Genomic DNA, 16483 nt, shown 5'->3' on the forward strand with positions numbered 1-16483 from the left:
ACAACTTTACCGACTACATGCTCTAATCCTCCTGTGCCTGCGAGGTGTGTGTGTGAAATGCGGGCAGTGAAATAGCTGGGCAGTTTAAAAGCCGAATTATAATAAGCAGCCTAATAAAAATAAAAATAATAGTTATTATTATTATGTGTGTATATGTATATATATATATGTATATATATGTGTGTGTGTATGTATATATATATATATATATATATATATATATATATATATGTATATATATATATATATGTATATATATATATATATATGTGTATATGTATATATATATATATATGTATATATATATATATATATATATGTGTATATGTATATATATATATATGTATATATATATGTGTGTGTGTATGTATATATATATATATATATATATATATGTATATGTATGTGTATGTGTATGTATATATATATATGTATATATATATATATATGTATATATAAATCTCCTTTTTTATAGAGTGTAATATTCTGGTTCTTAAAGTAAAAATTCCATTCATTTTCTCCATAGGGGTATTGATTTTAAATGATAACTTGTAAGCCTTTTAAAGATTTTTTTGAACTCCAGGGTTTTAAATCAAGGGCATATGTTTTTGCTGAAGCGATCAGCCTGCTTTTTTTAAATAATCATTCAGTTTTCCAGCAGATTTCCTTGTGAAAAACTGCATTACCCATGATTCTGCAAAGAAATCTCCATCATTCAAAGAACCATTATAAGCAAATTGCTCTAAACATTATATGAGCAGTAATCTTGTCATTTCTTTAATAGCTGGTTGGTTTGATTCATAGTTTATAAGTCTTTAAAGACATAAATAGCAAAAAATATTTATGCAAAAAGTGAGTAGGCACAGTTCCATTTACTTTTGGACATACGCATGCTTTCTGTTTATCCGAATAATATCAACTATAAAAAAAAAAGCATAAAATTATAAAAGCATAAATTGTGACTATACAATGATCATTTTATTAATTCTTCAGTCTGTGTGAAATGTGCACAAAGAAATGAAACCACTCGTTTCTGGACTCTGCCACTAAATGACTTAATTTGATTTGCTTTATCGCCTCAGTTCTTCGCTCTCCCAATTTAATTTTGATCTGAACAAGCGTTTTTTTTTTTTCATCTGCAGCCTTTAAAGTGTTCTAGTGTTCTTCTATTTCCTTTGAAATGGTGTCTGGATAAACATCATGGGTAAACAATCTCGACAACATGTGAGTAATTAAGCCGGAGAAACAGAAAAAGCATTGTGCTCGGGCCTGTTGCTGGACTTAACGTTGATTTTGCATTCTAATCTTTGGAGCTCCTTCAGAATTGGGTCAAGTCTGTGAGTGTTACGTTTCTTCCTGTCTCGATATGCAATGTTGGAAGCGCTCTGTGCCTCAGTGGCCTCGGGCTATCGGGACTAGTGCCTGGGTGGCACAGGCTTGGAAACAGGGGGCCAACTGAATCAGTGTGGTCGGCCGGGGTAAGGCATTAAGGCACCACAGGGCCCAGACCACAAGAGGCTCTTTCAGGGGCCATGCTAACTTGACCCGACACAGGCTCTCACATCTGCCCGTCTGTCTGCACCGCTTCATCAGAGAGCTTGCAATCAATGGACGCTTCACAGCCGAGCTTGTAAAATACTGTATGCTCTATTTACTGCCCCACATTAAACACTGTCTGGAGTAAATAAGTTTCCTCACGCTGGAAGTTTTTCTAACTTTGACATTTATGTTGGGAGTTCCATCATGCATTGATGCAGCAGCTGTACTGATGCTCGCATCAGTCTTGGCTCTGGCTTCCTGGGACAGAAAATGTGGGGTGGCCATGACTTTAAGGGAAATGGGAACCATTCATGACAGTTTTACTACTGAGATCACACTGATATTAAAAGCCAAGGAGTGATGAATTTGATGTGAGTGGAACACAGTGGCTTCAGTTATTCTTCAGGCCTAATCAGACACACAGGCGATAACTGGTTACAGGTGAAATATTATTACAATTTAAAATGGTGTCCTATTGTAAAATATATTTAAAAAAAATGTTCCTGTGGGTTGGCAAAGCAGTCTTTGTCACATGATTCTTCAGAAATTATTCTAATATGCTGATATGCTTGTTGATATCAGTTGTGCTACTTTGTAATATTGTGAAAATCATAATAATTTTTTTTTAGGATACTTTGAATAGACATTTCAAAAGAACGTCATTTATTTGAAATATACATTTTTAATAACAAAGCAGTTTTTTATCAATATAATGTAGCCTTGCTGGATAAAAGTATTCATATCTTTTCATATTTATATCTTAAGTATTCAGAAATCTTACTTAGCTCAAATTTGTAAATTGTAGTGAACAATAAGTAGGGCTGAAATGATTAGTCGACAACGTCGACAAAAAAAAATATTATCGACAAATATTTTTTTTTGTCGAGTAGTCATTTGATCTCATATGACCTAATGTAAATGCCTGCAGTAACGCGGTTTGACCAGTGTGGAGCTGTAGCGCAAGACTCTAATTCAGCTCTCCTGATGCAATTCAAGAGAAGACTGCTTCAGTTTAGAGCAAACAGAGCAGATCCGAATCCGAGGGTGCTGAGCGGCATTTGGATGAATATGAAAATATATATTGTGCACTTTGCTCTCAATAAAAATATAAACACAACAAAAACTGACCCCGATTTGAAAGCAGTACTTAAGAACACATTTGATTATAGCGATGCGGATGTTTACACGAACTATGAAGTTCAGCACTCCAGTAAAGAAAAGTCCAGTCATGTCACGTTTATTTAAATAACAGTACAATGCAATAGATATCCTTAAATCAAGCAGCTTTACAATATTAAACATGAAAAACCAGAGTCAGTGTTGCATTCAGTTCGAATTATAACTTGATTTTCTGTTATAAAGCAGCTCTCTAGTGTGGAGCTAGCTAATGATAAAACCTGTTTTATTAGTGGGGAAAAAATAGTTCATTAAAGTTTTAGTTTGGTTTGATGTAGCTCATGACTGTTTTGATTAACATAACCCTATAATGTATTTTAGAAAAGATTGTTATGAATAAAATGTTTACCCAAAAATAAAACGCACTTACCTTTATTTTGTGTCTTTTACATATGACTTATAAAAAGAGGCAGAATGATTTGTCGTTCAGCTACTTTCTCATATTGTTAATTAAATGGCGAAGAATATAGTTTCTCTCTCATCTCATTTTGTGTGGCAAATATATTTATTCTTATAAATTAATTTTATAATTGTCATTTCAAAAGTGGAAGTAATTACCTTAATGTTTTTGTTAGAATATGTATATTTTAACTAATCGCAAAACCCGTATCTTGTATTTAGTTCGACGTTCGATGTCTGGGAAAAACAAGTGTGCAGATTTCCAATTCACCGGCTATACAGAAGTGAAGTAAACCACTGAAAGGTGTGTTCAAATGGGCTTTATAAGCACAGGAAAGAAAGAATCATGCATTTAAAATTTTATTCTTGATAGCTGACAGAAAATAGGTCAAACCGATCATCTTGACAGCGGCAAAGTGGCATTATTGGTGAAATGTATGAAAATATTTGGTCATTTTGGATGTAATCTGTTAAGACCTTAAACCTGTTAATGAGTACTGCTAACTCTTCTTGAGCTTATCTCTTTATTTACATTTGTACAATGACTGCCTACAGTGCTGGTGAAATGTGTATTTCCCTCATATTGTATACAAAACTAGCAATAGCATAGATCTGTATTTTATTAGTTCTAGCTCAGTGCTCACCTTTGATGATACTTACAGCTGTGTGGTGCGATGATCTAAAGCCTAGACATTTGAGCGGTGGACTGAATAACCAGTTGGGCATAGTCTCTCTTCTCTGTGCTCTTTTACTGTAAAGTAGCTTCTGCAGTGGACCATCAGGTTGTGTACATGCCACACTCCACTAGAAGCTAATAAAAAAGATGAAGCCCTCGGGATCCTTCGAATCACTGCCGATTGGCTACAGCATTTGTTTCCCTGATGTTTCTGTTTTTGGTTTCTGTTATAACATGCGGAGTCATCTACGGCAGCCGAGTTAAAGCAGTGGAGTTGTTAAGTAGAAGGTATCTCAGTCTTTCAGGTTCTTGGTTTAATAAATAATCGAGTGACTGTTTCACTGATGGTGCTCTAACGCAGGCCAGCGGAGACTGTGTCCTTCATGTCAGCCTGGCAGTCAGTTTCCAGTAGTATTTTTTTATATTTTTGAATAAAAAGTTTTATATGCTGTACAAAAATCATTTCATAATAGCACCTCATAAAACCACACTGTAGAGAGCCCTAAATGGAGGTCTGGGCTCCTCGTGCCAGAACACATTGCAATAATAAATGTCTCTCAGAGTTTATCTTCTAATAATAGGACCCGACATGCGCCGTAGCCATGCGTCAATGCCCGACATAAAACTTGAGGCTGCCTCCGTTTTTCAGATTCATCATCATGGAACTTTTTATTTGGGACACAGAAAGAATATTTCGTTCGTTCTCCAAAAAAGTTCTCGATGCTTCTGAACTCTGACCACCCATTGGAACAGGAAAGCCCAAAATGTAGAAAGTAATAGCTGGAATAGTAACAAGGTTTTATTCACGGACAGCACAGTCTTCCAGGCTCCTTTGAGCATTTAATACATTTCAATGTTTTTAAAAAAAACTCTTTAGCTAAGGTACTAAGGTAAAATAGAATATATAAATACATAGAGAGATACCCAATGTTGCTGAATTGCTACTTCTTGTAGAACTAGTATTCCATTTGTGCTGTGTGCATTTATCATATTATTATTATTTTTATTATTTTTGGAGTGGAGTTGAGTTGGTGTTGTCATGCACATTTAGTGCCATGTACCATTTATTTATTTTTATATATATATAGATTATTTTTTAAAGACACAAAAGACAAGTCTTTCAGGATTAACTCCGTATTCTGGTTTTCTTCATACTGTAAAATACTGTATACCACCAAACTTAATCCCCTCTAGTAATTTTGTAGTAGGAAGTAGATATAATCAAAGTCTTTAAGACTTTAATGTCTCTTGTCTGGTTTGATATTTGAAACAGAAAAGTCAAGAACTCATAGCCAACTGATAAATCAAGCACTGTTCATTTTTTTTAAATAATAATAATCCTCTCAAAATTAGACTGAAGATGAAAAAAACAGAACAGGAAGGAATGCCCTCTTTCTGTAGTGTGCAGTGAGGGCCTGACATGGTCCAGCAGTAGAGGGCACTCTTTCTTTTTGTGTGACTTTCATCCCCGTTCTCTGTTTAGACAGACAGCCAGCCTGACACGTTCCAAAGAGTGAGCGCTCACATTTATTTTAACACCATCTATCACAAGGCATTAACTGAACTTAAGCAACACAGTACGATTTGTTTTAGATTGAACTCCAGTCCCTAGTGGCCAAACATTATTGAAAATACACATCTCATGTTTCTTCCCCAGAACATATGGTGCGAAGCCAAAGGCTAGGTTTGAGGTGGAGTTATATTTTTGCATAAATAATTTTTCCAGCTTTTATGGGGAAAAATGGCTGCCAGAGAAAAAATTTCCTTCTGTCATACTGAAACACTCTGGTTTCCCAGGCCTCCCCATCTTTGAGAGAGATTGCTTTCCTTAGCCTAGGAACATGACGGTGGATGTGGGTGCTACTAAGGCAAGTGGCTACCATACATGATTGATTCCCTTGATGTACCTTTACCTCAAAGTCAACAAGCAGTCGGAAGATGGTGGTAAAGGGGAGCGACATGATTCTTCTGTCAATTATCTCTGGCTCTGAGTGAGTCGTGGGTGATCTCTGCATCAATCGAGGACTTGTAAGAATGTGTCTGGCAGTGTAGCTAGATGAGTTGCGTCATCTTACTGAAGTTTCCCCCCGAGCCACTGCCTACCCGGATGGAATCTGAGCTCAGAAAAATAGATTACAGACAAGTGCTCCATTCTTTCCCTCCTGTTGCAGGTCTGCCACCTAAGGAAATATGCATATCTCACATCTCACCAACCACAGTAGTTTCCATTTTAGTGTAGACATAAAGGATCAGAAATGAGAAGGAACATATTGTTACTTCTGGCTTTATCTTGTAAAGTAGCACAATTGATAACAGTCGAGCTGAAAGTCACTTCTATAATTCACTCATTTCTATTTGTACACTCGCTGTAGTGTCTTGATTTTTGAGCTAGGTTTACGCAGTCCAGTGAAAATAAAGCAGTAATTAATAGCCATTTGATGGGAGATTATTATGCTAACCAGCCTAATTACAGGAGTGCATCCTCTGAGTCCCAGAAGGGATGAATCACTCTACTGAAATCACAATATTAGATCAGAGACCATTTTTATGAGGCAGTAAATAGATCAGGTCCAGTCTCACCGACACTTGGGAGAGCGTGTGAAATATTTCTTTGTTTGGATCACAAACACGGCGATTGTACCCAGCCATACCCAAATCTGGTATACATTTTTTTTAAATGTATATATTTAACACCAAAACGAAAATTTTGTTCAAAAACCTGTCTACATCCTTAGAAATGCATTGTTTTCACATGGTTTTGATGGCTGTGGTTTAGCTATCAAGTAAATAATAAAAAGAACTTACATCTTAAATACAGTATATATATATTAATTGTTCATTGTTCTCAGCAAAAAATATATTAAGGTAAAAAAAAAAAATTAATTATTAATTCCTATGAAATAGTCATGCCAAACCACTAGGTTTTTATTCTAACAAATCTTTTGTCTTCATGATATTAAACCATTTTAAATGAAATAAATCTTAAATAAAATCAAGTAGAAATATTAGATGGAAAATGTAAACTTAAAATGCATAAATGAAAATTAGAAATGGTGCCTTGGCAAATTACTTAATTTTACTAAAAATGTACTTTTACTAAAATTACTAAAACTTTAAATTAAATAAATAAATAAGCATCACGTCAGTAACCCCAATTTCAAATTGTAATAATTAGCATGTCTCTTTTTCAGACCCCAAGACCGCTGAACATTATCAAGCAAAACAACGGCGAGCAGATCATCCGTCGACGGACACGCAAGCGCCTGAATCCTGACCCCGTACCATCTGAACAGGTGGGGTCCAAGCAGCAGCGTGTCAACAGCGAGGAGCGTCTCAACGGCAGCCCCTTAGAGAGGAGGACTGAAGAAGCAGGATCTGATGGGTCTTTATCACGTGCTGAGACCCAAGCGCAGTTGGGTAAATACGAGGCTTACGGTTCCTCAGGACCCAAAAGTCACCCTAGCCCCCGCTCCACCCACGCGTTCCTCGTCAACCAGACGCTGGAGATCCACAAGCGCATGCCACCCCTACATATGCACAAGAGCCCTGTGGACGTCGGGGCTGAGGGCAACGGGCACAGTGCAGGACACCAGGGAGGGGACGGCAAGGGTGGTTCTGAACGGGGCAGCCCTATTGAGAAGTACATGCGTCCGTCGAAGCAGGCCAGCTACTCCCCTCCTGGAAGCCCTATCGAGAAGTACCAGTACCCGTTCTTCGGCCTACCTTTCCTCCACAATGACCTGCAAAATGAAGCGGACTGGTTGCGCTTCTGGACTAAGTACAAGATGTCTGTGCCGGGCAACCCGGGCCACTACCTGAGTCCCGTGGCTGGCCTTCCCAATCCGTGCCAAAGCTTTGTGCCTTACCCTACCTTCGGCTTACCGCCTCATTTCCCCCCACCAAACCCTTCTGGACCTGAAAACGACACGCCTCTTGACCTGGCCATGAAACATTCCAAACCCAGTCCTACGCCTAACGGGACCCTCGTCGCCAAGGAGAAATGGGCATCACCCGCTTCTCAAAGAGAGAAGGAGATGGAACGCTCAGAAGAACCCGAAGAGGAGCGCTCCACTTCGCAAATCGCCCAAACGGAGATGGTTGATCAGGCCACGCAAGATGACATCTCGAGCAAATGTGCCCACTGTGGCATTGTCTTTCTGGACGAGGTTATGTACGCCCTGCACATGAGTTGCCATGGTGACGGCGGGCCCTTCCAGTGCAGTATCTGCCTACATGCTTGCGCTGATAAGTACGATTTCACAACACACATCCAGCGAGGCCTCCATCGGGCCGCCCCCGAGGCGAACGCCAACCCCTCAAACCAATGAGCTTTACAAACCTGCAGTCCGAGCACAACTAGAGCAGCGAGGAAAGCGAGCGCTTGTACGAATGAATGCATTTAACTTTTTTTTGCTTAAAATATGCCAAGACTGATCATGGTGCCTAAGCAGAAAATGCAAGAAACTTCAGTCAGCATAGCATTTCTGTGAAAGCTCACACACACACGTATACTTTTAGCAAACAAAGACTGCTTTTTGAAGACATCGGTACATGTAGCTACTCAATCTAGATATATTTTCGTTAGTCCAGATATGTAATTTTCGACAAGGCAGTTCAGCAAGCAAGGTACATCTACTCCAATTTAATGCTTCGTTTCTCGTCATCGTGTGTATTCGCAGATTTATGGAAAGTTCTCTTACCTGGTTCTGATAAAATGAGGATGTGTTTCTGCATGTGTGGCTCAGTGTAGGAAAATGTGGCAGACGTCTGTCACTATGGCAACAGCATAAATGACTGCTGTCCTCAAACAAACATCCAGCATCCTCAGGGAATGTGTATGGCTGAATAGACAACATTAGTTTATATTCCGTCTCCAGTTAACATTATACTAAATGTCTTATGGTTTTCTGTTAGTTCTTGTCTTTTTTTGTGTGTTGAAGTTATAGGGTTAGGTAACTTCAGTCACAGAATTCCATCAAAACTTTTAAGCTGCTGCCTTAGTTTCTGGGATGCAATTCTCTACTCTAGAAATTTGGGAAGGAATAAAAAAAAATATTTTTTTCTAGGTTGTTAATAGTAAAACCATATTATCAGTGCCTGATATATTGTACAAAGTATTTTCTACATGAGATGTTGATATGCAACATTGAACTCACATCTGAATAAGGGCCTTGAGTTTGGCTCTGACATACGTTTACATTTGCAAATGTAGCAAACGTCATAAGGAAGCGTCGTAATGAAGAACACCTTTCATGAAAACAGTAAGACAATTCAGTTTCCTTTCCTCCAAAGGTGGAATAGTAAACAAAAGTACTGTTTTTTCATTCTTTCTTTTTGGCCACAAAAGGGCACTATTCATTCCAGGCGTTGTCATTTCCTGTTGCCTCTTCTTACCATGTACTTGTGCTTTGTTGTTGATGAAGAAGCTTGTATTGGACTGAAGTCTTCCTGCATTTTTCTCCTGCTCTTCTGATACCGAACATTCAAAGGAAACTGATGAGTCTGTGCTTTATTCGGTCATTTTATGGGAGCCAGTGCTAAAAATAATAACTTTCCGCCAGTCTAAATTAATTCTGTTCCACCTTCAATTCTAAAGAGCAGTTGAAAACACCTTTGACTTTTGTTTTTTAACAATTTTATTCAGTGTACTGTTGATAAAACTTAATAGCTGCAGGTGTTTCTGGTGCCTTTCGATGGCAGTTGTCTCAAAGAGGCATAACATTGTTATTTATATTGTTGTTTCACCCAGCTGTACTTTGGTTTTTATGCTCCTTTTGCAACTTTTATCATGTGGAGTGGACAACTGTCTACCTGAGCGACCGAAAAACATGTTTTGAAGTAATAATGAGCTCAGATATGATCCAAACATACCTTATCAAGTCAAGCGCTTGGATGTATTTTAAAGCTGTTCACGCATCTTCACAGTTTTCTTTTTTATTTGAATAGGAAAAGCTAAAATATTTGAACCTCCCAGATTCTGTTTTTGTTTGCTAGCAACGTTGAGATGTCTGTTGTTGTTGTTTTTTTGTTTTTGTTTTTTTGCTGTTGTTGTTGTGCTCCCATGTGTACTTCTCCACACTTGCTCCTTTTCATGGTCAAAGGTTCAGTGAGTTGGGTCTAGTCTGACTTCATACAGACATTATTTATATGAACTGGGGAAAAGGGGGAGAGCTTGAGACTCAAAATGTCTAACTTGTGCTCTCTCGCTTACTGTTTCTCAGAAACTAGCCTTACAACGCTGCTTAACTGCAAATGCCTCTTACAATAACTGAAATCATTATAGAGCGTTGCTTTTCAACAAACCGTTTATACAGTTGGGTATTAAATAACATAAGATTCTTTATTTTTGTCTAAATTTTCATTTTAATTTGAAAATGTTAATGCTTGCACTTCAGTTACTCTGTTGCAAAAGAAGAAAGATGAAATGTGTTATTAGCATGCTAAGTACAGGTACTGCATTATAATTAATGAAAGAGATCTTGCCTATGTTTGAAGGTCTAAGTAATATTGAAACACAAGGAGTATTTGATGGAGCCTGGAAGCTTGTTTAGCCAAGGTCAAGGCAAAGGGCATAAATATGTAAATGTTTTAACCATTATTCGTAGAATGTTATTGTTTTTACACTTGCTGCATTTAAAGTGCATAGATGATGATTTTAGTTTTTTTTTTTTTCAGCTGCCACCTTAACTTTTATTATTATTTTTTTCTTTCTTTTTTGTGTGGTAGGATTTTACATGCAAAAAGATTCGATAAAGATGGCAAAGATGTCTGTTACATCTAAACTTGAATAATAATGATGACGATGATAATAATAATGATGATAAAATAATAAAACATTTTAGCAATTTTTCTGTGTACCTTTTTGTGTCATGTTTTATTGTTTTTTTTCTTCTTGAAATTTAAGATTCATTGATTTTATTAACTGCAAATTGAACTGCATTTGATGTAGGAAAAAATATATAAAAACAACAATATTGTGAAATATTATATTATTACAATATAAAATAACTGTTTTCTGTTATAATGCATTTGAAAATGTAATACATTCCCGTCATGGAAAAGCTGAATTTTTTCTGCAGCCATTACTCCAGTGTGACATGATAATATATTAGATATATATTAACGTTTTCTATTTGAATTAAAATAACATTTCAATCCAGTGGCCAGCAGTCCAGCTCTGCCCAGGTCTATTGATTATTCTGTTCAATCTGGAGAGCTAGATCTAACCTTTTGATGCTTGATGAACTGGAGTCGGAGGATTCTAGTATCCCTGTGCTTGCTGTGTCACATTACATACAATCCAAAAAAACCTCTGACCTCTCGCAGTGCTGTATGGAACTGCTATCGATCGCCATCCAATTGTTTTGTCTCTGTTCCTACAAGACTGTTGGTTAAGGGTTCATTACATACAGTCAGTCAGGGCAGGGCTGACTGTAGGCAGCAGGATGTCAGTTTAAAGTACTGAAGAAAACAAATATTTGTAGCTACATAACTTAATTTGCATTTGTTTTAAAATGAAGACTCGTGTATTGAAATCTTTAAAGATAAAGGTGGTAATGCGATTTTGATCTCTCTCACTAAATAGTGAAGAATTTCAACCTCTTCTTCACTCAAAGAATTGATCGAACTTTTCCACATGAGGTAGATAAAGATTTTTGCCTTCAGTTACTAGTCGAAAATGCCATCTGACATGAACAGTGACTTCTCTTTTGATTTTGCTTTTTCGGTGCAAGTTGATTCTATTTCAAAACACTCCTTTGAGATAAAAGTGAGGATGAATGCGATCCACAACTGCCATAACCCTTTCTCCAAAAGTTCTCTTGCAGTGACAGCTGCAAATGGAGGTTTTCATAGCTTCAATTTTTCCTTTGCGCTTTATTTTTTCCCCACTAACTGCCCTTACTCACCTTCAAAGTCAAAGGCCAACCAAACCTTGAGGAAAGGTCCCTGACCTCTGTGTGCTTGGCCAGTGGATGTTGAAGAGACAGGACACAGTGAATCTTTGAAAGCAACCCTCACAGGAATCTTCTGGGCATGTAGCTGGTCAGCTCTGCTCACTGTGGGATACTGGCAGAGTTACATACTTTATTCTATAAAACCCTGCTGAAGAAGCTTGCTAAGACATTTAGAGTTTCTTTAACAGCGGGAAAGATGTGGCCTTCACATTAAAAAGGAATGATGCAACAAAATGCCAGCAGGGGTCACTCATAATTCATTAGCCTATATGAATAATAAAGAGTTAATTTAGCAGAAATACATAATACATGGACCTGTTTTGAGCTATTTTGTTTGTTTACGTTGCTAAGGGTTTGAAGTGATACAAAGACCATTGGGTGAAGCGGCCATAGATATACCGTGAATAAAACAGACGTTGGCCAATCAGAATCAAGGTCTGGAACTAAACATTTTATGATTAAAATAATAATAATAATTGGATTAATAATATAAATATTTAACAATATATTAGTCTTTAATGATAAACTAAACTTATGTATACAACTTTATTGATGGTGGAAGCGGTAGTGTAAGTTAGCTGACTGTAAGTTTGGCTGCTTGAGGCCAGTAGCAGATGATCTGAAAGTGAGAATATCACAATCAGAATTTAATCTTGGCTGCCAGCACAAAGATCAGACAGTATCATTCATCTCTGCTTGCTGCTGTTGTCCAGCATGTGTGGTCAAGTACTCAGACTGTGCCTTGGGCATGTGTATCTTTCTGTAGATAACAGTTCTGGACAAATCAATTGATAGACAAACCGGTTTCTATTCCCAATTAAGCGATTAAACCAACCTAAGTCCCCATTACCTTTCCAACATATTCTAGCTGCCAATTGGCTACCTTCTCCATATATTGCACATATTCACTTCTTCACCATCCTCAAGACTTGATTTGAAGCCTTGAATTGAGTGTATTGCACCCAAGGCCAATGATGCTTTTTTTTTTTACACTCCCTTGCTTAGTTTTCATCAACGCTGTGCCCTTGGTGAGCAGTTCGATTATCTATCAGCCAAAACAGGCCGCTTTGCATGTAAACAATATTCCATCAAAGATGGAAGAAGTCCTTGAATATCAAACATCTTTATCCTATAAGTCTCCTCAGGTCATCTGGGGTGGAGATGGCGCTGGTTTGGACATTTCAATTTCAAAGTTATCTTCAGGTCAAAAATATTAGCTAAACAGAACTTTTCCAGGGCAAAATGTTAAAGATTGGTCTGCAGCCTTGTGGCACATTTTGACACTAAAACTGCAATAAGTTCTGGTTGTGGGCAATTATCCCACTCAAAGCTTATTCAAAGCACCAATTAAGAAACCAATCTTGTCGTAAGCCAACAACATTGCAACTAATATTATTCTTCTCTTTTATTTTGGTCCTCATCCCAACTCAGTCAGTACATACCTATCAATTAGCAGGACGGTGAGGACATTGCCTCTTTCACCGATAAGAAGAAATAACTTTGAGATCCGTTAGTGTTTTGCCTCCTCAAGTGCAAGTGAAGATATTCCTATCTTCTGCCTTTTTATAATTTAAATCACAATAGACAATTGTACACAGTGGGCTTTATCATAACAGGATGATTATGTACGCTGTGCACAGGCCTTTATCTTTGTGAAACACGGCTACTCAACTGACCTTTGTCTGGCTGCGCAGGCGTTCTAAAGTGCAATTGCTCATTGATACACAATGCACCTTGTTCAGTGCCCTTCAGGGTTTTTTTTTTCAGCTGTACTTATTCCATCAACGTTCTTTGCAGAGGACTAGCTAATTTCACCAGGCAGGTCTGGAGAAGTAGAGCACTGAATGAACAACAATTAGTTTTGTGAATATATTAGAAGATTGTTATTACAAACTTGGCCAGAGCTGCTGCCTTGGCCTAAAACACCTCCATTAGAATTTTATTTTATCAATTCAATTGATGTGTATTGCACTTTTAACAATGCATATTGTTCCAAAGCCACTTTGCAGCCCCAGTTAACAAGCTGAAGGTGACTGTAGCAAGGACACACTTTCTAAAACGTAAACTTTAGAAAAGTAGATTAGGATTAAATGCTCTGGCTGGCAATTTTAAACAAAGTCATACAAAGTTTGCATATTCACAGATACATGGGCTAATTTGACCACATCCAACCGCACTTTTTCAAGACTCAACATTACAAGTTTGTTTTAAGATTTTACGATGTGAGTAGAGAACAGAAATGGTAAAACTGTAGTGATTAGAGCAGCATACAGAAACAGAAGAATTCATAATATTCAACAGTGGATCAGAAATGACAGGAACCATACCTTTTAAGCATATACAAACAGACGATTTGTAAGCTATTTTAAGCTGTTGAAGCACCCTTAAGAGTCATCTGAGATACAGAGATAGTTGGTTGCACAATTTAGATATTCTTTTTATAATGTTCTCTTTCAGTGAAGTAATTCATAATGTAATTGCTATGTTTCTGCTGAAAAATGTTGCTATTTGCACTGCTGGAAACACTGGAAACCATGCTGGTTTTTCATTATAAATGTGGCTGTCCATGATGCCTTTTTTTCTAGGGTAGCAGAAAAAAGTTTCACTTAAGTGCTTGGTCATTGCCAGACATCCAAAATGTTTGGAATAACCGTTGTACCATTATAATATTGAAGGACGGAGTTGTACAGTTACTTGTTTACTTTAAGATAAAATAGCCATCACTATCAATTAATCATGACATAACAAAATCTAATTCATTGTTGTGACAATAATTGGATCAGTTACATTATAAATGATTCCAGTAGTGTTAGGATGCTTATAAATATGAAAGTATCGTTTTCATTATGTGAATACTGAGTTCTCCAACAATCAGTATACTCCAAACAATTCATCAGAATCTCTAAATTAAAAATATAATTTAATTTTCTTGTGACTATGTGAGACTTCGGATTCATTAGCTGAATTTAGATCGTCATTATTACGTCAGTATTTTTTCCCCTGCTTGTAACAATTTTGCAGAATCTTAAATATTAAATTAAGACAAACTGGACAGCTGAAACAAGTTATAGGCCATTCATGAAAATCATTATAATGCAGCACAAAGAGATTCATAAATGTTAACTAATTTCTTAAAATGAGTAATAGAAATAATTCTCCAGCGCTTGTTACATCACTGTGAATTGGATAAGCACAAAGGGAAAACACTAAGAATGTATCATGCCACTGATCATTTATTTTTAATCTGCACTGTTTTGACTAAAATTATTATGCCATGAGAACAGCACACCACTTTAAAAATAGCTCCAAGTGCAATGTGCATGCTGCGATTGTGCCCCCCGGCACCATTCTCCATTTTTGATACAGGTTTATATGTGTTTGCAGTGTGCAATTAAGCATTAGATAACTTTGTGACACTGGGTCACTGGATGCCTTTCTTCTTCATCCTTGCCTATGTTATGTAATTAGCACCTCATTGGCGATGAGAATCAGCCCATTTCAGGTTGGGGTGTCTGACGGCCACATCCCCAGGTTGTCTTGTGACATGGAGGAAGGAGAATCTGAGGATGTCACGAGTCACCAGCGGCCACATCGTCCCCAGAGACCGAGACATCTGAACATGTTGGAGCAGCCACACCGCTGCCACATTAATGATTTATGAGTGACCTGACTCGCCCTGAACTCCCAGACAGTGAATGACAGGCGTCAGACAGCTAAGCTGGAGTTTGCACACTAGACAGAAGAGGACTGGGAAAGGTAAACAGCTTCGAATTCATGTGCACTTAGATTTGTTTTTCTTCTTCTCAAAAAAAAAAAAGAAAAAGAAGAAGAAAAAAAAAAGAAAATCTAGAAACTATTTCTACCTGTTCTAAGTTTCTAAACCAGTTCAAGAACACATGGGAAAACCATTAAATGCCAGACCAGCAGGGGGTGCAATGCACTTCAGAAACAGTATTTTTTTTGCTTGATTAAATATAAATAAATAGGATTGGATAAAATAAGCCAGCAAGTTATAAAACAAAACAAGGAAAATCAACTCGTTTTCCTTAATGGCTGTAGATAATGCCGTCGTGGAACAATTTTCTTGGACGGATTGCAAGGTGAGACAACACCGGCTATTTTCATTTTAATTAACTAAATGTTTGTGATACTGTTTATATTGTTACTTGAAACGTGCTCTTGTGGTAGGTGTCCATTGCCAGTTTGCTGCGGTGATAGGCCTAAATAATACAGTGTGTTGTTTATTTTGTTTGGTCGCGCATTTGTGTCATTAAATCTTGTAAGATACAGGTGTAAACAGTGTTGTTGATACTGTGGTTTGGGTTATTTCTTATTGTAAATAAGGTGAAAAATAGATTCAACCAAATGGACATAGCAAGAGAGATAGTAAAGGGTTGTTCACATGGGCATTGACAAATTAAACTGAAATCATTTTTCCGCATCCGCTTACTTCTCTACTGGGCATGTCCTATTTACCCACACTTGTGGCCTTATTTATTATTTTATTTTTTTTAATAAGTCCCGTTTTTGAGCGGTTATTCGTGGGTAAAGTGCACAAAAGGTAAAAGTTACAATGGAACTATCATAAATCCACAGGTAGATAAGACGCTAAGCAAAAGGTGAAAGTAATGCAACTATGATAAATACTGGTAAATAGGATGCTAATAATCAAATGCCTATGTTATGTAATTATTTAAAACACAAACTAATATGACTTTGCAGTGTGGTCCGAGTTCTC

General features: G+C 37.2%; 1 protein-coding gene across 2 annotated transcripts in view; it reads left to right on the top strand.

The window, feature by feature from the left end:
- Window positions 1–10635, top strand: part of trps1 (trichorhinophalangeal syndrome I) — a 108052-nt gene extending 97417 nt beyond the window's left edge. For both annotated transcript variants that reach the window (XM_059556239.1, XM_059556240.1), the window contains exon 7: window positions 6982–10635. In XM_059556239.1, the coding sequence (XP_059412222.1) occupies window positions 6982–8118 (1137 nt within the window). In that variant the 3' untranslated portion in view covers window positions 8119–10635. The remainder of the gene's footprint in view (window positions 1–6981) is intronic.
- Window positions 10636–16483: the final 5848 nt, after the last annotated feature.

The sequence above is a fragment of the Carassius carassius genome, chromosome 8 (assembly GCF_963082965.1).
Source record: "Carassius carassius chromosome 8, fCarCar2.1, whole genome shotgun sequence".
NCBI lineage: Eukaryota > Metazoa > Chordata > Actinopteri > Cypriniformes > Cyprinidae > Carassius > Carassius carassius.